Below are 26,881 nucleotides of genomic sequence, written 5' to 3' on the forward strand. Positions count from 1 at the left end.
TAACACTTGTGAGCCCTTTATTTCTTTATCGATTTTCGTTCGTTCGCTGGTCGAGCCTATGTGTTCCAGTGTAGCCACACATGACAGAACAGCAGCCACAGTGAAGCGATCGCCGTCGTCAGCAGCATCACAGGGAAGCCGATCCTGAAACAGAGAAACGGGGTCGTGAATTCGCAGAATCTGCTTTTGGCAAAGACTCGTTCATATGCAGTTTCAGGTTACTAACAAAACGTGAGAGTTTCACAACCAGGCAGCATATCAACAATGTCGTTTGAGAGGAGCAGAATACATAGGAATGTATATTAAGCATAGTACCCGGTCTAGTCATCTACGTTACAAGCGCCTCCGATGCAGCACCATACACTAAAACTCGCCGAGGCGCATATAGCCTCAACACTCCCAATGGCACACTCTTCAAGTTGTCACAAATCGGAGTTTTCAAGGCGTCGGGACTTCGGTCTTCCCATTATCCCACGGCTGAATTGTATCGTCTTGTATACAGTACAATGCATGCTGTCAATGAATTCATCTTGCCGCGCAAGTGGGTGACAGGTGCCTGCATTGCCGTTACTTTCGCACATTGCAGACGGGTGGCGGTCTTTTTTAATGCGAAAGGACTAACTACTTCGCTATGTTCAAATTTCTGTTCACAGAAGTTGTAATTGAGAAGTGAGATAGTTGATGAGTGAATGTATGAATGAAAACTTTATTTCCACCGAAAAGGTGCCCTTCATCTCCCGCCCCCGGCACGCTGGCCGGGGAGCGGGTCAGGAGGGGCCCGCAGGCTGAGGTCAGGTGAGGTTACAAGCACTATTGACGTCCTCGTGTCAATCGATAGAGGGTGACGTAATGTGTCCGGAAAATAATTAGGCTAATAAGTTAATTAGAATAACTGGTTCACAGGAAAGGAAAGGCGCAGTATCAGTCACATTTGTTCTGTGGACCGATTGATTTATATGAAGGGAAAGGCGCGGTAACTGCCTCACTTGTATTCTGTGGACACATCAACCGCGCCGTAAGGGAAGGGAGGAAGGTGGGAGTGAAAGTGGAAAGAGGAGTCGTAGTGGAGGGCTTCGGAGTAATTTCGACCACCTGGGGATCTTTAACGTGCGCTGACATCACACAGCACACGGACGCCTCTTCGTTTCGCCTCCATTGAAACGCAGCTGCCGAGGTCGGGTTCGAACCCGGGTACTCCGGCACAGTAGTCGGACGTCTTACCACTGCACCACCCCACCTGACCCGCGCCGTAAGGGAAGGTGGGGAGTGAAAGCGGAAAGAGGGAAAGGGGTGCCGTAGTGGAAACGTCAAGAATGTGACGGTCACGTAAGTAGAGCCGAGAAAGGGCATAGGAAGGGATTGGTGCGCAATTTGAAAGTACTAAAGACTAAAATGGGTAAACAAGAAGTGAGTGAAGCAATTAGAATCAACCAACAGCAGCGTCCGTGCTTTCGCATTACTCCAGTGCAGATTCTGCAGTGCTCTTTAACTTTTTGCCTCCTGGGATGGAAGTGAGGATATAGAATGCTGTACATTCGAGTGCCAATCCTTGTTCCCAAGGGCCATCATAGTTCAATAGCGTCTCCAACATCAGCCATCCATGGGCCAATAGTCTCGGCATGCCTTTGATGATATTTTCTGGTGGCACCACACCGCATCAATGTCCTCTTGGTTGGGAGACACCTACAAGTACGTCCGATAGCACGAGGTCTGAGCTATAAGGCTCGGGCAGAACTGTAGCCCCGAACGTGTGCGGACGGTGTTGGAGTTAGTGCCGACTATATAAAACAACGATATGTTACATGAAAAAAATGCATTTCATACGTTAGTTTGAAAGCAATGTCTTACCATTCTATCATTTAACAAAGCATCTATTCCAGTAGAAACTTCACAAATTTATGTGCCTCTGCAGCCATGGCTGAATGACCTTTGCATCATTCTACGGCAGAACATAGTCCTATCATTTAACGGAGCATATAATCCAGTAGAAGCTTCACAAATTTATGTGCCTCTGCAGCCATGGCTGATGACCGTTGCATCATTCCACGGCAGAACATAGACCTGGAAACGATGACGACGAGGCCAATATGTTTGCACAAAACGTTCATATTTCGCGCTCAAAGGAGAGAATGGCCCCGCGAGCCGCACCTCGTAATCATAGGATTAGGGTAGATTCTAGAAGAATATGCCTATAATTAGACAGCAAGAGAGTAAGCGGCGGTCAGCACATTGTGTTGGTGATCAGAGCCTTCGGTTTCTGGTGAAAGAACAATCCCTCATCATGTGACCCCACTGCTTACCGCATTGATACGACAAAGGACAAAAAGTTTTATTATCTAGCCTTGGCTGAAGAGTCGACCGCGAGTAACCTTCGTATATGCGACTTCAGTTTCATGTGACCACGCGAAACTGGCGATACAAATGCAGCAGCGACAGTGTCTTTAAAACACATCTTCACTAATGGCTTGCCGCGATGTCTCCGCAGACAAGAAAATGCTGAGGAGCTGTGCGCCATTTAAGGTTGCTGATCCTAAGGTTATTGGTTTGATTTCGGCCGCGTCGGCCGCATTTCGACGGAAATGCCAAAACCACCCTTGCGATGCCAGCGCCCGTTAAAGATCCAGCCCCGCAACGCCATTTGTCGCTTCGAGATGTTGTAGCCGTTGAAACTCCACAATTTACATACACGCCAATGCCTGCCTAGCAGAATTAAAAATGTAGTTAGCATAGGAATGCGATATCAAGAGGAGGGAGTTATAGAATGTTTTTAAGAGCACTTCAACGGCTGTATGTACGATTTCTTGTCATCCGAGTACTCGTGTCTTGTAGAGTCCCGGCGGAAAACGTTCAGCGCTGACGCTTTTCTTTATATCGGTGATGCAAAGACACACATTGTCTGGGGAGGCGTAAGCTGTTGTCAAGCGGTTCTCCACCTCGCCGCTATCTTGGCCGAAGGCCAACAGCACCACTCGGGCTGCGCTTCTCGGAAGCTGTCGAGGGAGATAAAATTAATGTCGCAATGGGACAGCGTTGTAGACCGCTCAACAATACGCGACAGATTTTTGTCCGCATAGTTGCATGCGGCTGCACCACGCCGGCACTTTGTTGTTTCGGCGTAAAGTGCACCGCGAGAAAATGCGTCCCTAAGCAAGTATGTTTATATGAATGGGCGCTTATGGCACGGTACGCTATTGTGTAAAACGGTTCTGAAGCTTGCACGCGAGAAGCATTTTACCCACTCCAGCAGCGCCGCAAAAGAAAGGGCAGACAACTGCATGTTTCGACTGTGGCCTCTTAAGTTCGACTGCTAGACCACGTGTACTACATGTGTATTGAAACGACCGTACGCTCCCCAACCATTGTTGCTTTAACGATTCACTGTAACAACCGGTACATATATGAAAGGTGAATGAGACAGCAAAAGTGCTACAGAAAGTGGCCAAGCTCTTTGGAGGCCACGCGCTCCCGTCAAAGATTCGCTGCAAGAGCCATTTTTTTAATCTACACCAGCTACACCAGTGCAGCAAAAATCTATGGACCCCTTGCAAAAATCGTTAAGTAGGCTTTCCCACGCTGCTTCTTTCCCCAAACATGGCGTCACTGGCCGCCAGAAAAATGGCGATATAGACCTGAAATCGCATGTTGCTTCTACACAGATGCATGTAGTGGTAATAGAGCAATTATGCGAATATGTTCTGATGCATAAATGATATGAATTATGGCCATAATATAATGCTTCAATACATTGCTGTTCCGCCATTAGAGGGGAATGCAGCATAGAGGTGAAGCTGACTTAACATTTATGAAAGGTATAGGAGATTTCCTACACTGGTTTAGCTGGCGTAGGTTAAACAAATGGCCCTATTAGGTACATATGAAAGGTGAATGAGACAGCGCAAAGCAGTAAAGTGGATAAGCGCCTTGCAAAGTGCAGAGGCCACGCGCTCGCGTGTTTCCTCTCATATATTGCTTCTAGCTGTGCATTGGTTGTTCTCCGAAGTTGAAGCTCGCTTCTGAAATAAAAATAATTGATTATGGGGGAAGTAAGAGCGGCAGTCACTTTTCCCTCTGAACTGTACCGTAAATGAAAGGGTGAAAGAAGGACTGGAACGAGCAAGACAGAGAGCACAAAATAATATACATGCAAGGTTTGCTTGCGTTGCAATATTTTGTCATGTATTTTCGTGCTTCCCCTCCACATGCAGCGTTGTGAATGCGTGGACTTCCGTGAAACTGTTGGATGGCGATAAAGGTTAAGAACCACCTATTCAAGCTCGCCGTGTGTCATTGGCCAAATAACTATACGAGGTTAAATTTGTATTTATTTCATCAAATAATTTTGAATTATTTCATGTTATTTTCTTCTACTTACACAATCAAAATTCTAAGGACGATTACGACACTCCTTAACGCGAAATTTTAGCGCAGCTATTTAAGCGTTTTTGCAATATATTGAGAAGGATTTTGAGAGATGCCTGCATGTATATATGTACGTATGTGGTGGTGGTTTGTGGTTTGTGGGGTTTAACGTCCCAAAGCGACTCAGGCTATGACAGACGCCGTAGTGGAGGACTCCGGAAATTTCGACCACCAAGGGTTCTTTAACGTGCACTGACATCGCACAGCACACGGGCGCCTTGCTTTTCGCCTCCATCGAAAAGCGCATGTATTTAAGTATGTATGTATGTATGTATGTATGTATGTATGTATGTATGTATGTATGTATGTATGTATGTATGTATGTATGTATGTATGTATGCATGCATGCATGTATGTATGTATGTATGTATGTATGTATGTATGTATGTATGTATGTATGTATGTATGTATGTATGTATGTATGTATGTATGTATGTATGTATGTATGTATGTATGTATGTATCTATGTATGTATGTATGTAAAGTACCCCGTGCTCAGGGAAATCAGAATGATCACTAGGAGCGTTCAAGGGTGGTTTATTTTTCTCACGAGATAAACAGAATTTCTCAAAAGAAGAGAAAGAGGAGCCGGAAGCGAGCGGCGCAGACCTCGTGGCTCTTCTTTCTATTTTTCTTTCGAGTCGGTTTGTAATCACTTTTATTTAGCCATAACATTACGCTACTAATTTTTCATTTGATCAACATACAGACTTAAACGATAGTAAACATTTTCCTCATGCTTCGTCATGTTTCGATAACCACTGTCTATGTAAGCCAACCATGACGGAATGTTTACTGCATTATATCGGGTCATTTAGCTTTTATGTATATAAAATATTACCAGAATCTCTGTGCCTTCTGCAAATACCGCTAATCATGACAGATGTTGAGTGCGCGCGCGCTGGCAATGATGCCAGCGCGCGCGTTGAGTGCGCTGGCATCAATGCCCAATGCAGGGCACAGCATCTATGTGATGGCTAGCATTTAGAATGACTTTTCATTCTTCAAAATGCTTGCTGTCGGAAACACGTACAGGCGAGCTAATGGCAGCTTAACTGACAGTGGCTTTGCTGTTTGGGGTAGGTAGGAATGGAAATGTCTCCAAAGGAAGAAAGAGGAGACATGCAAATGAATACTCAACACTTTTGATCCTGAGCATGCTCCCCTCCACCCCCCCCCCTCTTTCTCTCTCGCACGCACGCACACACACACACACACACACACACACACACACACACACACACACACACACACACACACACACACACACACACACACACACACACACACACACACACACACACACACACACACACACACACACACACACACACACACACACACACACACACACACACACACACACACACACACGTGTGTGTGTGTATTGTGTGTGTGCATGTTCAAATAACGGTAATCGAGGTCCCATGACTATTTTTTGTTTCCAATAAAATTTTTATGTGATGGACAAATTTCGCCACACAGAGGAATTAACCTCAGTTTCGCAAGATACTACGTAGTTTTCTCGAAAAAAAAAAAAAATCACATATCACGAAAGATGGAGAACGCCGTTCTTGCCATGTTGATTAGTTGCAAGTTAGGAGAACTGCTGCTTCCGCACTAAGATATTGTCATCTATCATTTTTGACTCACTAATTCTAATTTTTGCTTTTATAAAAACCATTACAAGACATTTTTGTTGTTGCAGGTGATTTAGCAAAAAAAAAAAAAAAGAATCGCAAATTTGCTTCAAGAGCGACGCACTGCAATAATGTTCATTTTCAACTTTGCATACTAGCATGATGTATTTAGTTGTTTGCGCTAAAAAAATTTATATTATGAGGGTTACAGTCTTAATTTCAAATAAAGTTTCGAGCTCTAGATTTCTAGGTGTGTCTACACAAGGCATTAAAATCGCCCAGTACTTGAAAACAGAAAAAAAAAAAAAGGGGGGGGGGGGGGTAAATGTAATACCAGTTAAAAAAAAAAAAAACTTCGATTTTTATTAATATTCCTCTTAAGAATCTTCAGTACCTCAGGAATATTAAGGACGAAAAAATTTGTTGTATTATATTGTTTAAAATTATAAAAAATATATAGAACTGAGGGCTTGTCGGGAAAGTTACCTATATGTATCCATGTATCTTTGAGGCAGAAATAAAATTTATTTATTTATTTATTTATTTATATTCAGCCCTATATCCCAGCATGACTCAATAAGTGTTGCCACTGAAACTTTATGTGTATATTATCCAGCCTTTGTTATTTATTTGTGAAGAAATGTTAAGCTCAAGCATTGTCCGTTCTTCCTCCATATTATTTTGAAAGCGGCCAAAATTCAAAAATATCAAAAAAGGACAAATTTGATTCGAATTCAAAAAACTACCCCGACTTCGGTTTTTATCAAACCCAACTGAAATCAATCCTAAGTGCATTATAAATATCAGACACTAAATGCATTGAATTATGTAAACTAAAAATATAAAAGTAAATATAAAACGCATGATGGCCTTTTATATAAAATATCAAAGGTCATCACGCGGCAACGCATTGACGCATGATGGCCTCACTTGCTTATATGAGCCAAAAAAGCTCAACTCATGAAGTTCAATGCATTTTTTTTATTCAGTAGAAGTGGTTATGGCTTCCCCGTACGCAGTAGACGTCAAACTTTGGACTTAGTATTCGCTGAATTTAGTTTAATTTTATCTTATGCAATATACAAAGCCATTTTAGAGCCTATAAAGTTGTTTTTTTTGCTTCTTGACAGGGTTGTTGATAGCTCAAAAAGGAATAAATTTGCCTTTTCTTGTCATTTCATGGGAGAACGCAAGTGACGTTTGCACTTTTGTCTATCCGGTAATCTCTTTACTTTTTTTTTTCGGGGTACAGTACTATTCAAGCCAGTTGTTTATTATATTTTGTCATCTCTCAGTTATGACGAAAATTAACAATACTACATTTTTGCAGAGAATTTTTCTAATGTGCCCCAAAGTACAAACATAAGAAAAATCTTTGCAGTATGATAGTTTTGCTAGAATTATATTATATTATATTATATTATATTATATATATATATATATATATATATATATATATATATATATATATATATATATATATATATATATATATATATATATATATATATATATATATATATATATATATATATATATATATATATATATATATATATAGTAGGGCATGAGATGAAGGATGAATCATTTATTCATCCTTCATCTCATACCCTACTGATGCCCTGAGGCAATCAATATCGATTAAAAAAATGTTGACTTATGAAGCAGCACGGGAATGAGCCGAGATGACGAATATTCTTGTCTACAGAGCTGAAGCAAACTTTGTAATTTTTTGTTAAACAAACTGAAACAACAAAACGGGTTTCAATAGTTTTTATAAAAGTAAAAGTTGCATAGAATTACTGCGTCCAAACTAATAGGTGACAATATTTTAGTGCGGACGAAGCAGGTCCCCAAACTTGCAACTTTTTTAAATATGGCAAAGTAAAAGTTGCATAGAATTACTGCGTCCAAACTAATAGGTGACAATATTTTAGTGCGGACGAAGCAGGTCCCCAAACTTGCAACTTTTTTAAATATGGCAAAAATGGCGTTGTCCACCTATATTAGATTTTTGTTCCGAGACAACTGCACCGTATCTTGTAAAAATAAGGTTCATTCTATTGGCAAACAAAAAATGGTGATGGGACCTCGATTACTGTTCTTATCTGAACCCACCCATATATATATGCATGCGCACGCGATTAATGACATAAAGACGGTATATTATCAAGTACCCTTTCCTAAAAAACCTACCTGTCCTTCTCTTGGATGATATATATCTAGTGTGGATATCAGCTTATCAACAATTGCCTTTTCATCTTGCAGTCAAGAGGCAAATAAGCTAATGGGGCTAGTGTTTATCAAGGCCTAGTTGCGCCTAATTGTTTGATGTGCGTTGTCAGCGTGCAAGAAATATCCACAAGGGGTCAAAATTTATCTGATTCCCTTCTCTACTGCTTGCCTCATAGCCTTTGTTTCAATTACGGACGTCAAACCTCATGATTTTATTTGCGCGCTAGTGCGGGAAGTTTTATCTTAATTTGATAGTGGCGCCCCGAATGAGCCAAGCCGGCAAGTCCGCACCGGAACTTCTCAACGCCATCTTGGGTTGTGCAACGTCGATGATTGTGGCGGCTGTGTGCAACGGCTTGAAGTCTTCCCTGATGTGGTTGGGACAGGTAGGTCACCGCCGCTAGCGGCGGGGGCTAGCCTGTCCGAATTTTTTAATCTGTTGTAGGCCGTCATTGCACCCGCCACCGCTTAGGTGGTGGACGACGGTTGTTGCGGCGCGCGTCTTTCTCTCCCACTTCATTTTCTCTCCTCTATTTTCTCTTTTGTCTGCACGAGGCAGCGGAGGTGGCTCAGCTACAGAGCCAGTAGCAGGCCCGTGCATTTTCTTTTCCTTCTTCCTACAGCCACAACAACAACTGCGCAGTGCTCATGAAGGCTGCTCGGCAGCGTGCTGCTTTCGTATTTTGTTTTGTGTGCGAAAACAGACCGTACTATCTGCGCTGCATGGCGGAATCGTTCCAAGTGCGCAGTGAACCGCGCGACTGCGAAGGGGCGCGCTCCGCTGATGACTGGAGGCTAATTTACATAGATTACCAGGGCTCGATCGATCCCGACCGCCGGCGGCTGCGTTTCAATGGAGGCGAAACGGAGAGAGAGTGTATGCTCTGCGATGTCAGTGCACGTTAAGAATCCCCAGGCGATCGAAATTACTCCGTAGCCCTCCACTATGGCTCCTCTTTCTACTTTCCCTCCCACCTGCCTCCCTTCCCTTACGGCGCGGTTCAGGTGTCCACGGAACAAGTGTAACAGATACAGCGCCTTTTCTTTCCTGTGAGCCAATTACTAATATTCTTTACAGAGTGCTACCGTCAACTATGAACATGCTTTGCTGCATCGTTCCTGAAATATATATTTAGAGTTACGTATTATGTCCCTAAACATGGACATAGCGTGGGACCCGTACGCGCAGTTACCGACCACGGTACGCAGATCTTACTGCGGTTAGATGATTTCAGTTCACCTCAGTCCCACCGGCTGTCGCGCAGTGCAGCCCATTTTTCCCTCGACTGCGTCTGCCAGTATATGATAGTACGTTGACTTCACATCGCGTTATACTTTTGCCACACGAGCAGATTTAATTTCATTCGAATCGAATGTCATTCGATTTCTTTCGGTGCTACACGGTAAAATATAATGTCATTCGCAAATGGTGGCAATTACGATCAGCTATAAAAAATGCTGTATTTTGTTGCTCAAGGTTATAATTGCGTCATCCATTGACCTTGAGATTTGTGCATGGTAGGACATTTCCTATATGGCAGATCGAGCATTATAGAGGTACATGTGTGGTGATCCACCAAATGCGCACGTTGGGCTTCCTAATGAAATATGCATTTTTTTTACTAAGCAGCAGTAATCGCAGTGCGCGGACTGTTAATTTTAGCTAAAAAAGAACTTTGAGAAGTTTGTGAACGCAGCGTTTAAGAGAAATTGATGATGAAAAGATGGAGAAGATGTTTAGTGTCTCTATGGACCATATAAATTGTTAATGATGTGTTGGCAACCTCTGAAGTGTTCTTTTTTTTTTCTCTTGAGCGTATTCCTTAGCCAGCTGGTACGCTTTTGGACTTCGTGAAGGGTATCAGCGGTAATTCCAGTCCTGGTGACCGCCGCAGGCTGATTCGCCTTTTCGCCACCTATTATGCCACAGTGAAACTGGAAGTCATTGTAATTTGAACCAATGTCAAGCGATAATTGGCTAGTGATAAGTTTTCTTCAATAGACAGGAGAGATATTATAGCAATGCTAGTGACCATTAGCCCAGCTTCTTCTAGAAAGTAAGATCAGATAGCTTGGAACTGCGCCTACGGAGTACATCATTGCATGCATCAAGAACAACAGGTTCACCTGAAAACACGCCTACGAAGCACCTCTTTCTGCAATGTCAGAGAGTCAGAGAAAAAGACAGCCCTCCTAGATATTGCAGCGGTTCCGTGTAAGACAACACCGTCGACGCCGCCAACGGCGACTGGCCGCAACAGCCGCAGCTGCCACACTGCGTCAGTGAGAGTTCCAGCACACAATAATGGCGCCAAGGAGGCCTCCGATCCTCGGACGCCACTACACGGGGTTAAAAGACGCAATAAAGCTACGCGGAGCTCCAAGGCCGGCCGCCGAACCATAGAGGCACCGCGGTAAACAAGATCGTCCCTAGTGCGGCTCGCCTTGTTCGATGAAACACGTAGCTTCCCTAGCGCCTTTACTTGCTCTTATTTCCCGAGAGACATCGCCTTAATTTAGAGCAGTTCTCATCTTTTGACGTTGCAGATGCGCCGCTCTGCCGCGGTCGTCCCCGTCCGCCCTTTTGCGTGACAGTGAACTCGCTGGCGCGACCCCTGCGCCGAGCCGTGCGGGAGCAGCAGCGAAGTGCGCAGAGGTATCTCTCCAAGGGTGTCGCTTCAGCAAATTCTTGGTTAAAGGAGAAAACGTATCAGGTCGTGTTTTGCGAACATTTTCGGACATGTTTTGCTCTAACCTTTTCTCTTTTGTCTTTCACGAATGGCAGCCGCAAACTCGAGACTTATATCTGGCAAGAAGAAATGCCAGCTAGAAGCTTCTTTACCAAAGGCAGACCGGATTAAGCAAAAATAAACTGCCTAAAATACGGACCCTACTCTGGATCTCGAGCTCGGGACCAATCGGTGGTGGAGAATTCGCCCCATTTATTTAGCTAACAAACGTAGCTTAAAAGTTGACAAAGGCGAAATCAAATGAACAAACAAGGCGAAGCGGCATAACGATAATAGTTTTGAACAATACTGAGAAAGACCGACAAATTTTTCTCAGCTAAGTATCAATGTATACAGTTGCATGAAAAATCTTTTTATGCGAGGGTTCGTTTTACATTTGGGGGGACGCGAGACCTTGCAGATGTATAGTTGTCGAGTGGTTTTGTGTTCTAATTATCCGCTGTAATTCATAGATGCAATAAGTGGCCTAATTGCTTCCATAAGTTCTAAACTGGTTCGACGACTGCCAAACTGGTCGTTGTTGACTTGGTTTCGATTCACTGAGCACAGCCGGGTTCTCGTTGCTTGCACGCTGGCGGCTTGCACGTGACCGGTCGAAGCGCCTGGCTGCGCTGTATGCTCACCCACATCAGGGATGGATGCTGCTTCAGATTACTCAATTTTGTCGCTAACCTTGCTTTTAATGCTGAATGCAAGCAGTTTTACATGCCTCAATGTTAGCGGGAGGATATCGCGAACGGTCACAAAGCCAGTGCTGCGAGTCTCAACTTTAATCTGTCTCCATAGCACGGGACAGAAAGGCTGTTGCTGCGCAAAGCCCGCTGTTCATCAAGGCAGCGAGGAAAGCACGGCAAAAGTGTGTCTACGTAGTCTCGAAAACACAAGCGCAGTTGCTTTATACTTCTACCACGGGTGATGGTGTGCGCGAGGCAGTCTGATGTCAGCTGTTCCGAATATCAAGGTGGACATCGCAAATGAAGAATACCATGCCATTTTTGCTTTTTCTTCTTGAGAAAACTTACCTTATACGATGTTGGCTTGCCGAAAGCTACTGAAGCTCGCCCACGGAAGGAGAGGGCAATATTCTGCTAGTCATATACATCGTGTATTCATGATTGTCTTTTATGATTGAAACCTGCCCAATCGGAAAAAAAAAAAAAACTACAGAAAATTGTCTGATGTTACGACAGAATTTCTGTGCGGTTTTTGACGGGAAATCTGTTGTGACAACAAAAAATTCTGTAGTAACATCAGAAATTTCTGTAGTTACAACAGGAAAGTGCTACAGAACTACAGACAACAGAAATATACTACAGAAAAACTACAAAACTACAGAGAAGTACTACAGAACTACAGAAAATTTTGATGGTTACGACAGAACTACAGGATATTTTGTCGTATTTTGGACACAGTTCTGTAGCTTTTTCGACTGGGTGCCGCTTTCACACACGCACACAAAAATTCATAAGTTGTTGGACAGACAGGCTCACTGTATAGTAATGGCTACATTTAGTACGAGCACCCTTGTAACTCGGCTTTTTAATATATTTTCATGAACACGCTCTCGTTCTCTGTAGTACGAGGAAAGTCGACAAGGGCAGCATTAGCGGTAAACAACAGAAGTAATACTGATGCAAAATACGTTGTAGTGAGAGATAAACGACTGAAATAAGCAGACAAATTGGGCTAGAGGACAGCACAAGTGGCCCTTAAAATTTCAGCCCTGACTGCAGAGGATGCATGCAAGCCGGATCGTCATTTGTTCGGCTGCGCAGACAAAGTAGGTACTGCTGGCAACAGTGGTTCTCTTGCACATGCTCGGTACCATGACACGCAACTGCAACTGATTGCTTGGTTGTCACGAGGAACCTCTTCCGGGCTGCGCAAACCACGTGGAACAGTTCCAGACAATCGAAGCTGAAGGCGCACTCTCCTCGTGCGTAACCGCTGTTGCCGCGCCGGAGGTTCGGGACCGTCGACCTGCAGATCCGACGACGCTGCAAGGGCGGCCAGACGTCGCGGGAGGAGAAGCGAACGCTCGCAGGCAACGCAAGCGTCCTTGCGGCGAGAGGGACGAAGAAAGGAGCGAGAAGCAAAAACAAAAAAGCAACTCGGGGCGCTCCCCGAAACTTTGCTTGCGCAACTTTCTGGCAGAGACGGTGGTTTGAGCAAACGTCGGTGCGCATTAGGTGGCAAGTTGGCCTCCCGCTGAGGAGGATTTCAGGCCAGCCTTCGCCAAGGCGCAGTCCCTATGCACGGACTAAACTGCTGCGAAGTGTAGCAGACCTCTAGATGGCGGGAAAGCTGTTGTTTTTGTTTTTAATTAATGCTAAACGCTATCACTACTAGAAGCCAGACAGAGCCTACAGCAGAAAAAGGCCATGCCAGATGCCTGAGCCCTTATCGAGCGATTTCACAGACAGAAGCTCATCTATGCTGGCCTTCACCAGTAGACCTGAAGCGCTAAAATGCAGAGCAAGCGCCCTTCTTGCTTGCTGTGGAAGATTTTTTCGTCAGCCAACCGACAAGCCAGACGGACAAGCAAACAAGAGAGGTGTGCAAGCATCCCTTACGCCGTAAAGAAGCAATTGAAGCGAAGGGCAACCGTCATCCCCCCATCTTTCCTGAAGCGCCTGACTTCATTCGGTCAGGCGCCTCCATCTGAACGGCTATATCATGCCACACTCGACAGCATGAAAGCGCCCCACCGGCAGGCGCTGAGGTGCGATGCGGCTGGTATGGCTGTGCTACGTATACAGATGGAGAAGGGACGAAACGATACAAGTGGCCAGTTCATCTGGGGTTCGTTCTATAGTTGTTGTTTTTTTTTTCTGTTCTCTCAAATGCCGAAGTGCTGTCGTAGTTAAAGTAAACGCCGCGTGCGCATTGTTTGCGGAAGCCGTAGGGTGCCGTCAGTTAAATGCCCTCGAAGCAAGCCAAGCGCAGAGGACGCAGGGCAATAGCTTCGACATGAGTCAGCTGGTGACAGTCACTGCTCTGAGACTTCCGCCAGCCTCGTCTTCAATACAAGTCTGCTTGCGTCACTGCACAAGCATGCCACCGGCGCGAACGCGCGATGTGCGTCAAGCACACACACAAAAAAGAGCAAACAATTATATCCTCGCCCGATCTGTAAAAACGAAGATGTCGAGGCCGACATCCACCACTTGCTGTGGGACTGCCCAGCACTCAAACCAACACGAATCCGGCACCTGAGCATAGCTGGCCTTTCAGCAACGAATCCTGCCCCATACGTCACTTGGACGCAGGGACCTCATCATCGCTCACTTCTGGACTTCATAAAATCAGCCAACCTTTTTCCATTCATTTAATCATTCATTCATCCTTCATCTCATTATCCTACTGATGCCCTGAGGCAATAAATATCGACTAAAAAAAAAAAATCCAGGAGACACTCACCCTCTTTCCCTTTCCTCTCTCTCTTTCGCTCTCTCTTTAGGCCAGATATTATTGGTGCAGAAACAGGTGTGTTTGTGCAAAACAAATATAACCACCGTCCATTAAAGACAAACAGCTTAGTCTCCATCTCTGGCTCATTTGTTCTACAATCTTCAACTATGCTGTCACGCGACGAGGATTTTTCTTTTTCGTGCTTTTCTAACACCTTCCTTGTTTTTCATTGCAAAAGGACAGATCTGATCCCTCGATATCCACCTTCTTTTTTTTTCTTTTATTTTGCTTATGAATGCCATAGTGTAAAGACTCTCTGTTCCTTTTCAGCACTGTTTGAGTTGTTGGTGCCGATGTCAGCACACAACCCTTCGCTTTTGATACCATTTTTGCTCGCGGGAGAATAAGAAAGAAAAGTTACCATTTGCTCCTTGCGTTTGAGACGTTTGAGAAAAAACAATCTCGAAGGATTACTTTTTGTTCTCGTGCGCTGCACTTTATGCCTCAGTTTCGGGCACTCTATGCAGCAGCAGTGGATTCGACACAAATACAAGAATCGGGAACACCCGGGGCGCCAGTTTCAGGTCACTGAATTAGAAACCCCACACCACTGATTTGTTCTTGATGATATCGATGTAAAATTCACGGATAGTTGTACGCGTCGTATGAGTTGATGCATCAGCCGTGGATGCATAACAGTAGTGCTTCGTTAGAAAATGCGCAGAACATTCTATGGTAATACTTAGCCGATGTGAAGGAAAAAAAAAAAATCCTTTTGTTAGGTTGATGGGAACGTTTTTAACGAGCCTTTTGTTAGGTTTGTTAGGACATTTTTTATAACTGGAACTAAAAAAAAAAAAAATTCACACAGAAAAACAACTTTATACAGCACCTAAATTTTCTGCTCAGCCTTTCTCTTAAGGCCTAGATCCTGCAAAATTGCTTGCCAATCACGGTCATTTTCAAGGATAAAAAGAAAATAAGGAAGGCATTTAAGAGTACATATGTCCATAGACTACTTTTAATCCGTCACAATTCCTCAATAATAGCCTTCATTCGTCGCAATTTATCGTAATAAATATTCCACCTTAGGCCAGTATAATACACTCAACTAGTTGTCACCTAATACACTGCAATCCACCATTTATTCCGCCGTAAAAGCCACCGTAATCTAACTTAGTTCATCAGAACCCTGCATAATACCCTCCTCCGGACGATCCCCACAAAACATATTTTAATGTAATACGCTCTTATATTAATTCCAGAATCCACTCTTAATCTGCCGCAATTTATCGTAATGAAAGTAAGCCATCTTTGGTTCACCGCAGCTCGACTTATTCCAATGTAATCCACTTTTAATCCGAAAGATTATATCCTTAATCTACCCCAATCTAACGAAAAACACCTTTAGTGCAACGTAATTCACTGCTTCTTCAACGTAATCTACCGTAACTCACAATTTATCCTATATTATTACATTATGCTCTCACTTAGGCAACCTTGAAAGGATGTATGACAATGCAGTCAAGCCCACTTTTAACAATATCCAAGTGCCGAGTAGATACAGTCGTTATAACAAATCATTGCTTTAACCTTGTCATACCAAAAGAAAAAACAAACTTCAGAACCTTTATTGACGGGGAAGCAGCTTAGAATGTTGAGTTAGGTTGGGTTGGGGTTGGGTTAGGCTAGGTTAGGTTAGGTTAGGTTAGGTTGGGTTGGGTTGGGTTGGGTTGGGTTGGGATAGGTTAGGTTAGGTTAGGTTCAAGCCCATTCCGTTGAAAAGGCATCGCCGTTGAAGTAGCCGTAAACCACAATTGTAAAAAAAAAGCATGCCGGAAAAAATACGCACGTGATTTCGTATCAAACTTACCACACCATTTATCTTCCTACTTAGCCCCATCTTTTAGTCAAGTCGAAGGCTAGTTAACCAACGACATATGTCAATCAATCAATCAATCAATCAATCAATCAATCAATCAATCAATCAATCAATCAATCAATCAATCAATCAATCAATCAATCAATCAATCAATCAATCAATCAATCAATGTTTTTATTGTGATTATGCACACAAACAATTTACGAAACAGTGCTTGGATGCGTACCTTTAATCGTATGCCGTTAATTGTGTGTACGTGGATCCACCGAGAAGTGAGACAGATACTGCATTTCCTTTCTCCAAAAACCAAACCGACTAGAAACTAACATTTTGCCAAACACTGCGCTAGTCTCTCAATGCAAAATATTCGCGGAATAAAAAGGCGATGTTAAAATCACTATCCCGTTTATTTTAAGACGAATCTTAAGCGTCTTCTTAACTTGGAATCCGTATTGGTGTGGTATTGTTTAAACACCAAATAATAAAAAAATATATGAAACGCCGCAGCAGTCTAAAGCAGTGGCAAGCGAAGCTGATCGCTTTGGCTCGGCCTACGTTCACTTAGTGGCGATATTTTTCTCGAGCGGTTGCTCTAGAAAGAATTCACAGCCACACGGCGAGTTCCAAAACTGCGGAAAGTAAAGTGATCTGCTGCATTAAAAGTCAATTGGAAGTGTCGAGAAGGAAATTACTTTCCAACATCGTTATCCCTGGCCCAAGAGAAGCTTGAATACACTCACAGGACCGCAATGTGGGGGCACGTACGAGCTTCAATGCCCCTCGCCAAACTAACAAGTGCATGAAAACATATGGTTGCCAATTCGGCCCATGCATGAACGCCTACTCCCGGACACGATTTCAGGATGCGTACGAGCGCGATTCGTGAAAAAAAAAAAAAAAAAAAAAAAAGAAAAAAAAAAAAAAAAAAAAAAACGAGTGCGTGGGCCGGCGCCGCGTGTATGATAATGTGACGCTTTACAGCTGAATAATATTTGAGCCATTCACTGCGATCAGGGAAGAATCACTCGACGGGACGGTTTTGTAACAAAGCGACTGGAACCCGCAGCGGCTGCGTGTACCACACACGACCTATTCGCGTCGTAGAAAGCGCGCGATTTCATAGGTAAACGTCACCAGGTGTTGAAGTACCTGATTCTACTGGCAAAATTAAACTTCTAACATGCAAAAACGTCTGTTACCGTCCCTAATATATCGTTTGATTATTTAGTGAAGTTTACGATCAAACGGAAGATGGTAAGTCTCTGCATAGAAACGCGCGTCCAGAGCTCTAGCTAACGTGCCGAAGTACTCAGGTATAATATGGTTCACAAGAAGGGAAAGGCGCAGTATCTATCACACCTCTTTCTGTGGACACCTGAACCGCGTCGTAAGGGAAGGGAGGGAGGTGGGATTTGTAGTTTGTGGCTGTGGGGCTTAACGTCCCAAAGCAACTCAGGCTATGAGAGACGCCGTAGTGGAGGACTCAGAAATGTCGACCAGCAAGGGTTCTTTAACGTGCACTGACATCGCACAGCACACGGGCGCCTTGCTTTTCGCCTTCAACGAAAAGCGGCCGCCGAGGCTGGCATTGGTGGGATTTAGATCTGTTTTACTGGCATTTGTTTTATGCAGCCGAATTGGTTTGCCTTTCACATTTTGTGATTGTGGCTCGTGGAGCTTAAGCGTACAAAAGCGACGCAAAAGATTGTTGTTGTTGTTGTGGCTGTAGGGAGAAGGAAAATGCCCGGGCCTGCTATTGGCTCTGTAGCTGAGCCACCTCCGCTGCCTCGTGCGGACAGAAGAGAAAATAGAGAAGAAATGAAAAAGAAGAGGGAGAGAAAGACGCGCGCCGCAACGACAGACGTCGTCCACCACCGAAGCGGTGGCGGGTGCAATGACGGTCTACAACAGATAAAAAAATTCGGTGGCAGGCTAGTCCTCGCCGCAAGCGGCGGTGACCTACCATCCCAGCAACGTAGGGCCAGGAACTGACCCTTAACGCAAGAAGATTATTTACTCTCCGCCGAGTTAGGAGGCCCCCTACTCCTCGCTCCTGGCACGCAGGCCTGCGAAACGGGGGCTGGAACCTCCGCGACAAAGGACTGGTGAATATACATCGGTTATTCACGACTTTAGCCGCCAGGCGGACGGCTCTTCGCTGGTCATCGGAGACTTCACTCCGCAGTAGGGTCTCCCAGGCTTCTCTACTTTTAATGTTGCCCCTAGCGCCGGGAGTCTTAGGGCATTCTTAAAGTATATATATGGTCGAGGGTCCCCCTCGCTTCGCAGGCTTTACTTTTATCATATTGCCACCTGACGGTTCGAGGTAGCGCTTAAACGACAAAGAAGTTGGAGACTCTCGCGCGCTTCGGCTAGTTAACCCTTGTGGACTCTTGAGCTTGTGTCTTCGTGCTACCGTTTCTCGAGAACCTCTCTGTCGACTGTGTGTATCTGCCCCTGTTGCCGATACCCCTAAATCCCTGTCTTCGTGACAGTTTTGGTGGAGGTGCTGGGTAATTGTCCTCTCAATGTCGCACACCCCTCCGCGAACCAACGACACCGAGCTTTTGCCTGTGGACACGCCAGTTCATCGCGTCAGCCGGAGGAACCTGGGCCTTCCTCCCGAACACGGGCCCTTGGAGTCCACTTCAACAACGAGCCTCCGGCCAGCCACGCAAAGCACTACGACAGTCATGCAAGGTACTCCTGTTTACGTTCAAAACCCCCGAGTGCCGAAATCGTTCCATGGCACTGCGCATGAAGACGTTGAGGATTGGCTAACTCAGTTCGAACGAGTCGCATCCTTTAATCAGTGGGACGACAGCTTAAAGCTACGGAATGCCATTTTCTGCCTGGAAGACCATGCTTTGACATGGTATGAGAACCGAGAAGGCACAATAACATCATGGCCTCAGTTCCGCCGTCTTATCGTAGAGGCGTATATCAGCCTTGATAAGCGCGAACGAGCAGAACGTGCTCTACAATCTCGAAAACAGATGCCAAACGAGTCCGTCATGATGTATGTTGAGGACATGAGGAAACTATTTCGACGTGCGGATCCCAACATGTCTGAAGAGAGAAAGCTGCGCCACCTCATGCATGGGGTTAAAGAACAGCTTTTTGCTGGTCTTGTACGTAGCCCACCAACTACAGTTACCTCATTTTTAACAGAGGCGGTCACCATGAAAAAGGTCCTACACCAGCGCCGCTCGGCGGTCTACGACAGCCCAATCCTCGCTACGACTGCTGCCGAGCCTCTTACAGCTGCTGTAAGAAATACTGAACAGCTCCGAGATCTTATTCGTGCGATTGTACGCGAGGAACTGCAGAAGGAACTGCGGTGCCAGCCCCACCGATGGCCAACGTACGTGCGCCCTACGGGTTTCAGCCGAGTGTGTTTCAGTGCCTCCCCGCTCCAGCGTGTTTGTGAGTGTTGTGTGCGATGGGCTTCGTGACGGGCCGATAATGGCTGAAAGCAACCGTTCTCTTTTATTTTCTCATGGCATCTGTGCAGCTCGAAGCTTAATTATTCTCAGCAATGGTCACTCTGAGCTTCTCGTCACGAACTTCACGAATGAATCTCGCCACCTCTATCGCTCTACTGCCATCGCTTTCGGCGAACTGTTAAATGAAGTTTCTGAATGTTTTGCGTTTGACGTTATCGATACTCCCAGTGTTCTAGACCGCATCGATGTTAGCAGTGACCTTTCTTTCTGCCAACAACGCGCCCTGCGTGCCTTAATGCTGGAGTACGCCCCGTGCTTTGCCTCATCATCGAAAGTCCGGCAAACTTCTATCGCCAAGCATCGCATCATAACGTCTGACGATGCCCGACCTATTCGACAGCAGCCGTACCGTATTTCGGTCAAAGAACGTGAGGCAATTCGGACACAAGTCCAGGAAATGCTTAACGATGATGTTATTCAGCCGTCTAAAAGTCCGTGGTCGTCGCCCGTCGTGTTGGTTAAGAAAAAGGATGGCACGCTGCGTTTTTGCGTTGATTACAGGAAACTGAATGACATCACAAAAAAAGATGTATATCCGTTGCCCCGTATCGACGATTCACTCGATCGACTTCGCAACGCCAAGTTCTTTTCCTCCATTGATTTAAAAAGTGGTTATTGGCAGATAGAAGTGGATGAGCGCGATCGGGAAAAGACTGCCTTTGTGACACCCGATGGCTTATATGAATTTAAAGTATTGCCTTTCGGTCTGTGTTCAGCGCCAGCGACGTTCCAGAGAATGATGGACACCGTACTTGCTGGTCTTAAATGGCAAACCTGTTTGGTTTATTTGGACGACGTCATCGTGTTTTCAGAAACGTTTGACCAACATCTTAAGCGGCTGCGAACTGTATTGGACGCTCTTCGCTCGGCCGATTTGACACTCAAACCGGAAAAATGTCACTTTGGATATCAGCAGCTAAAATTTCTCGGTCATGTGGTTAGCGCTGACGGTGTCCGGCCTGACCCTGATAAAACAGCCGCTGTAGCCAATTTTCCCATCCCTACCACGAAGAAAGCAGTCCGACGTTTCTTGGGCCTGTGCGCGTACTATCGCCGTTTCATTGCCGATTTTGCCAAGATTGCAGAACCTTTGACGCGCCTGACACGTGATGACGTCCCGTATGTCTGGTCTTCCGAGCAGCAGGAGGCATTCACCGAGCTGCGCCAACGGCTGCACAACCCTCCCGTTCTTGCACACTTCGATGAGGACGCTGCCACCGAAATTCACACCGACGCCAGCAATGTCGGTCTGGGTGCTGTTCTGGTCCAGCACCAGCAAGGCGAGGAAAAAGTGATCGCTTATGCCAGCCGCACCCTTTCTCGGGCAGAATCAAACTATTCAACTTCTGAAAAGGAGTGTCTCGCCGTCGTTTGGGCCACAATGAAATTCCGACCTTACCTCTACGGCCGTAAATTTAAAGTTGTGACAGACCATCATGCTTTATGTTGGCTAGCTAGTCTTCGAGATCCATCAGGACGTCTTGCACGGTGGAGCCTTCGTATGCAGGAGTTTGATTACTCTATCGTTAATAAATCCGGACGCAAACATGAAGATGCTGACACGCTGTCTCGATCACCCGTGGAGTTGGCCCATGACAGTACGGATGAAGACGCCCATTTTCTTGGCATTATCAGTTCCTCTGATTTAAAGGCCCGGCAACGGGCTGACCCAGACCTCAAAACTGTGATCGATCATCTGGAGGGTTTCGATTCTACAGTATCTCGACTGTTTGCTAAGAACTTGTCATCCTTCTGTACGCGCGACGGAATCCTCTACAAGAAAAGCGCCGGCAACAGTGACCGAGCCTATCTTCTAGTCATCCCTGCAGATCTCCGCGATGAAATCCTTCATGCTTGCCATGATGAACCCACCGCTGGACACTTGGGCTTTGCACGCACTCTTACGAGAGTGCGCCAGGCCTACTACTGGCCCAAACTTACCGCCACCGTTCATCGATATGTTAGAGGTTGCCGCGAGTGCCAGCGACGCAAGACACCGCCATTGAAGCCAGCGGGTTTCCTGCAGCCTATTCCCCCACCGCTAGTACCATTCGACCAAATTGGTATGGACTTTCTTGGCCCTTTTCCTCTATCGTCAGCTGGCAATAAGTGGATTATCGTGGCTACAGATTATCTGACACGTTACGCGGAAACTATGGCGGTGCCGCGTGCAACATCCTCCGAAGTGGCACAATTTTTCATGACGCAGATTGTCCTCCGCCATGGCGCCCCTTCATACGTCATTACTGATCGTGGAAAGGCATTTACAGCGCGTCTTCTTGAAGAAGTTTTCCAACTAAGCCAGACACATCACCGAAAGACTACTGCTTACCATCCTCAGTCTAATGGCCTTACTGAGCGACTAAACAAAACAATAGCGGACATGCTCGCCATGTATGTCGATGTCCGGCATAAAACATGGGACGAGATATTGCCTTATGTCACATTTGCATATAACACGGCCGTCCAAGAAACAACTCGATTCACTCCGTTTCGCCTAGTATACGGACGCGATGTACAGACCATGCTCGACGCTATGCTGCCATGTGCGGCTGACGACCAGCTGCTTACCGCTGACGCAGAAGAATTCACCACCTACGCTGAGGAAGCTCGCCAACTCGCCCGTAATCACATTACAAAACAGCAAGCAACAGATGCACGCCGATATAACGACCGCCATCGCTATGTCGTGTTCCAGCCTGGTGACAAAGTCTGGGTGTGGACACCTGTCCGGCGCCCAGGCCTGTCAGAAAAACTTCTCAATCGTTACTTCGGACCTTACAGAGTGTTGCGTCGCCTCTCAGAAGTTACGTACGAGGTTATTCCAGACGGAACTGTACCGAGTTCTAGTCGTCAGTGCTCGTCTGACCTGGTGCATGTGCTTCGCATGAAGCCGTATTTTACCCGCTGAAAGTCATATTTGCCATCCCGAGCAGTTTTTTTTCTGTGAACTTGCGGTTTTTTTTTTTCGAGGGGGGGAATAGTGCCACCTGACGGTTCGAGTTAGCGCTTAAACGACAAACAAGTTGGAGACTCTCGCGCGCTTCGGCTAGTTAACCCTTGTGGACTCTTGAGCTTGTGTCTTCGTGCTACCGTTTCTCGAGAACCTCTCTCTCGACTGTGTGTATCTGCCCCTGTTGCCGATACCCCTAAATCCCTGTCTTCGTGACAATATTTCCTCTCATCTATCCGGGTGTGAAACAACCAGACAGGGTTTGGGAAATTTCCGGTTTGTAATCGCCGCCAGGCTATGGCCTCTCTATTATTTTAGCTAAGACCCGGTGGTGGCATTAGACGTCTTCCTAATTTATAATTTGCGATGATTTCTTTATAGGTTTGCAAACGTTAGACCATCTCCTGGCAGTCGGCCGGCTCTGCGTTTGCCCGAAAGTAGAGATCTCAGGCTAAATCATGGGCTGCCTCATTGCCGGGGACGGACGTGTCTGCTAGGACCCAAATTATGGCGATTTTGCGATTGATTTTAGCTGCAGCTGATAGAATTCAGGCGGCTTCTTGCGAGACCTTGCCTTTTCCGATATTCCAGATATCAGTTTTACTGTCGCTAAAGATCAATCTAGCCTTCGTTCCAACGCAATCAAGAGCTACTGCGACCTTTTCAGCCGTGTTTATGTTTCTGCTCCGGATGGTGGCGGAGACGACTGGTGCGCCGCTACCATCGACTACCGCGGCGACTGCTGCCCCCGATTGGCCGCTTGCAGCGTCTACGTAGGCGACTTCTTTTACTCTGAATTCTTTTGCTCTTTTAACCAGTGCTTCTGCACTATTTTCCCTTCTCTCCTAGTGGTATCCTGGGTGCATGTTGTGGGGGAGAGGAGGAAGAATGATGCTTTGAGTTGGGACGCCATAGTGGAGGGCTGCGGATAATTTCGACCATCTGGAGTCCCCCTCTAAAGTACATAGATATCGCACAGACGCCTTGTTCTCCGCCTTTAACGAAACGCGGTAACCGTGGCAAGTATTGACCCTGGCCTGGCTGTTGTTGTTGAGTGGCTGTAGGAAGAAGGAAAAGAAAATGCACGGGCCTGCTACTGGCTCTGTAGCTGAGCCACTAATTTTAAACTAATTTATTTATAGGAAGGGAAAGGCGTGGTAACTGTCTCACTTGTTTTCCGCTGCCTCGTGCGGACAGAAGAGAGAAAGTAGAGAGGGAAAGAAAAAAATGGCAGTGGCTTAGCTCGGTTAAGCCTGGTCATTGCGAAAACAATAGCTATGGCTACGCCTAGGTTCAGCTGGTTGTGGTGCTTGTGGTCATGCATGCTTATGGTTATGCAGTGATTCACTCTGGCCACGGCATATGGTTCAACTATTGTTTATTGCGGGGTGCTACCTGGTTATTCTATGTATAACTAGTAGCGAGGCAAGGAGTGCCGTGGCTGCAACGATATACTTGGTTGTGGGTGAGGTTAAGGCAGAATGTACAACTGCCGCTCCGGCACCGGCTGCAACGGTATTCTTTAAGCCAGCGGAAATGAAAGCATTCCTGGAGACTGCGTTGGTTCCACCTGCCGCTAGGCCACCCAGTATCCACCATTATAGTATGCAACGTTGCACCCCCGGCGGTAGCTGCGGCTGCAGCCCCAGAATTCTTAGCTTTAGGAGCATGTGGCACAGCTGCAGCTCCGCTGTTGGTAGCTACCGCCTCGCGAGCCGATGGCGCGAGTTGGGGCCCCTGTTTCTGCCGCAGATGGGATGACGTCATTTCGGCTGTAGCGCCGCTCGTGGAAGGAGCGGGCTTTAGGCCGCGGCTGGTAGCTACCGCCTCGCGAGCCGACGGCGCGAGTTGGGGCCCCTGTTTTTGCGGCAGATGGGATGACGTCACTCCGGATGTAGCGCTCCCTCACGGAGGGAGCGGGAGTTAGGCCGCGGTTGGTAGCTACCGCCTCGCGAGTTGACGGCGCCAGTTGGGGCCCCTGTTTTTGCGCAGCTGGGCTTGGCGGCACGCCAAAGGTCACGCTAAAGGTCAATGGTAGCTACCGTCTCGCTACGCGAAGGGCTGAAAAGTGAAAGTAGTATTGCTTTCGCAATTAAAAAAGAGGGAGAGAAAGAGTGCGCCGCAACAGTCATCGTCCAATACCTAAGCGGTAGCGGGTGCAATGTCGGCCTACAACAGAGCAAAATGCGATGGCCGGCTAGCCCCCGCCGCAAGCGGCGTTGACCTACCGTCCCAGCCCCGTAGGGTCAGGAACCACCCTTCCTGGCCTGGCTCAGTAGTCGGGAGCATTAACCACTCCGTCATCGCGGTAGGGTCTTTCGCGTTTTGTGCATAAACAAAACATCCGTGTCGGGCAACAACGCTGAAATTCCCAAGCGCTTGATATGATTCTTTATATTCACGATCAGTTTGGCCTTTAGCAATCTTACGTAAAAAACAATTATTAATGACCTCGAAGACCGATCTCAATTATGATTGCTTCATGTTCTCGATCGGTTAAATTAGCTATAGTATCTTAATTCATGTGCCGTTTGTGAGTTAATCAATATTAAAAAAAATGTGCTCACACGTTTTTCTGTGCGCTCACGCCATGTTGAGTGCTGGGTGTTTGGCACAATGAGGCTCCCAAGCAGCTTTTGCATCGCGTTCTCTCCCCATAGGATGTATATTTCTTATGAGAAAAAATAGCTTCAGACGTCTGTCACAATCGCAGGAGCGAACATACATATCGCCCCATAGTTTAGCGCTGTTTGTCAACGCTGATATTGTTTTTGTTTTTAGAATTTGTTCGTATTCGCGAATGTTGGATTGAAAAAACGTTCCATCAGAAACGGCAGAATGCGGATGATCCGTGCTAGGTGGCTACCAGTCCACGTATGACAGCAACCTGATCAGCCCATTCAATGACCCGGGTTTGAACTCCCAGGTCTGCGCTGACCAACACGGCCTCCCATTGCTCGAGAGTAGAAAGTTGTATTACAAATTCCGGGGCAGCTCCTCTTTACAATTCCACAATGTATGATCATAAGTGGCTATTGTATCACATAGTGTACAGGGTCATCTACTTCTAGCTATAACACGGTCACTGCTTTCAAAGCAACATTGCGCCCGACGCAGGCACATACCGATGCGAAGCGATGCAAGCACAGAGGGAGCCGGGCGTGTTGCTTCACATGGCCTGCCACTAAGCTCTATTGCGTGGCCGGGTCGGACGCAATGACGCTTTGAAAGCAGTGACCGTGTTATAGCTAGAAGTGGACGAGGCAGTACATTCCGGGTCTTAATCACGGGAGTAGAATTTTGACAATAAAAGGTAAGGAGTCATACAGGATCGCGTCTGGAGTCGCCCCAACGTGGTCTCCTGCAACTGCTATGGTTTGTGGGGTTTAAACGTCCCAAAGCAACTCAGGCTATGAGAGACGCCATAGTGGAGGACTCCGGAAATTTCGACCACCTGGGGTTCTTTAACGTGCACTAACATCGCACAGCACACGGGCGCCTTGCTTTCCGCCTCCATTGAAAAGCGGCCGCCGATGCCGGGATTCGATCCCGCGTCCTTGGGAACAGTAGTCGAGCGCCGTAACCACTGCGCCACCCCGGCGGTGGTAAACTCTTCGTCGTTTTTAAATTAAATTATGACGGACGTCGGCATTCTTACAACAGTGTTTAATTATGCACGAATCCTGGAGCCCGCGGGACATTGGAGCTGTCGGTGCATTTTCGTCACCAACCCCATCACACCCAGACAGATTAGAGAAAAAACGATAAATGTAAAGCCTGCGAAGCGAGGGGGACCCTCGACCATATAATTTGGGAATGCCCTAAGTCTCCGGGCGCTAAGGACAACATTAAAAGTAGAGAAGCCTGGGTAACCCTGCTGCGAAGCGACGTCCACGATGACCAGCAGAAAGTGGTCCGCCTGGCGGCTGAGGCCGCGAATAACCAATGTATATTCGCCAGTCCTTAGTCGCGGAGGTTCCAGCCCTCGTTCCTCAGGCCTGCGTGCCAGGAGCGGGGAGTAGGGGGTCTCCTAAATCGGTGGAAATTAAAGTTTTAATCAATCAATCAATCAATCAATCAATCAA

General features: G+C 46.3%; 1 protein-coding gene across 1 annotated transcript in view; it reads right to left on the reverse strand.

The window, feature by feature from the left end:
* Positions 1-9: 9 nt before the first annotated feature.
* Positions 10-26,881, reverse strand: part of LOC146190959 (P protein-like) — a 300,983-nt gene continuing 274,111 nt past the window's right edge. The window contains exon 10 of the mRNA XM_084601359.1: positions 10-144. Within this exon, the coding sequence (XP_084457485.1) occupies positions 57-144 (88 nt within the window). The 3' untranslated portion in view covers positions 10-56. The remainder of the gene's footprint in view (positions 145-26,881) is intronic.

This window comes from Amblyomma maculatum, chromosome 4, assembly GCF_055883805.1.
Source record: "Amblyomma maculatum isolate TAMU_Amacu chromosome 4, ASM5588380v1, whole genome shotgun sequence".
Taxonomy (NCBI): Eukaryota; Metazoa; Arthropoda; class Arachnida; order Ixodida; family Ixodidae; genus Amblyomma; species Amblyomma maculatum.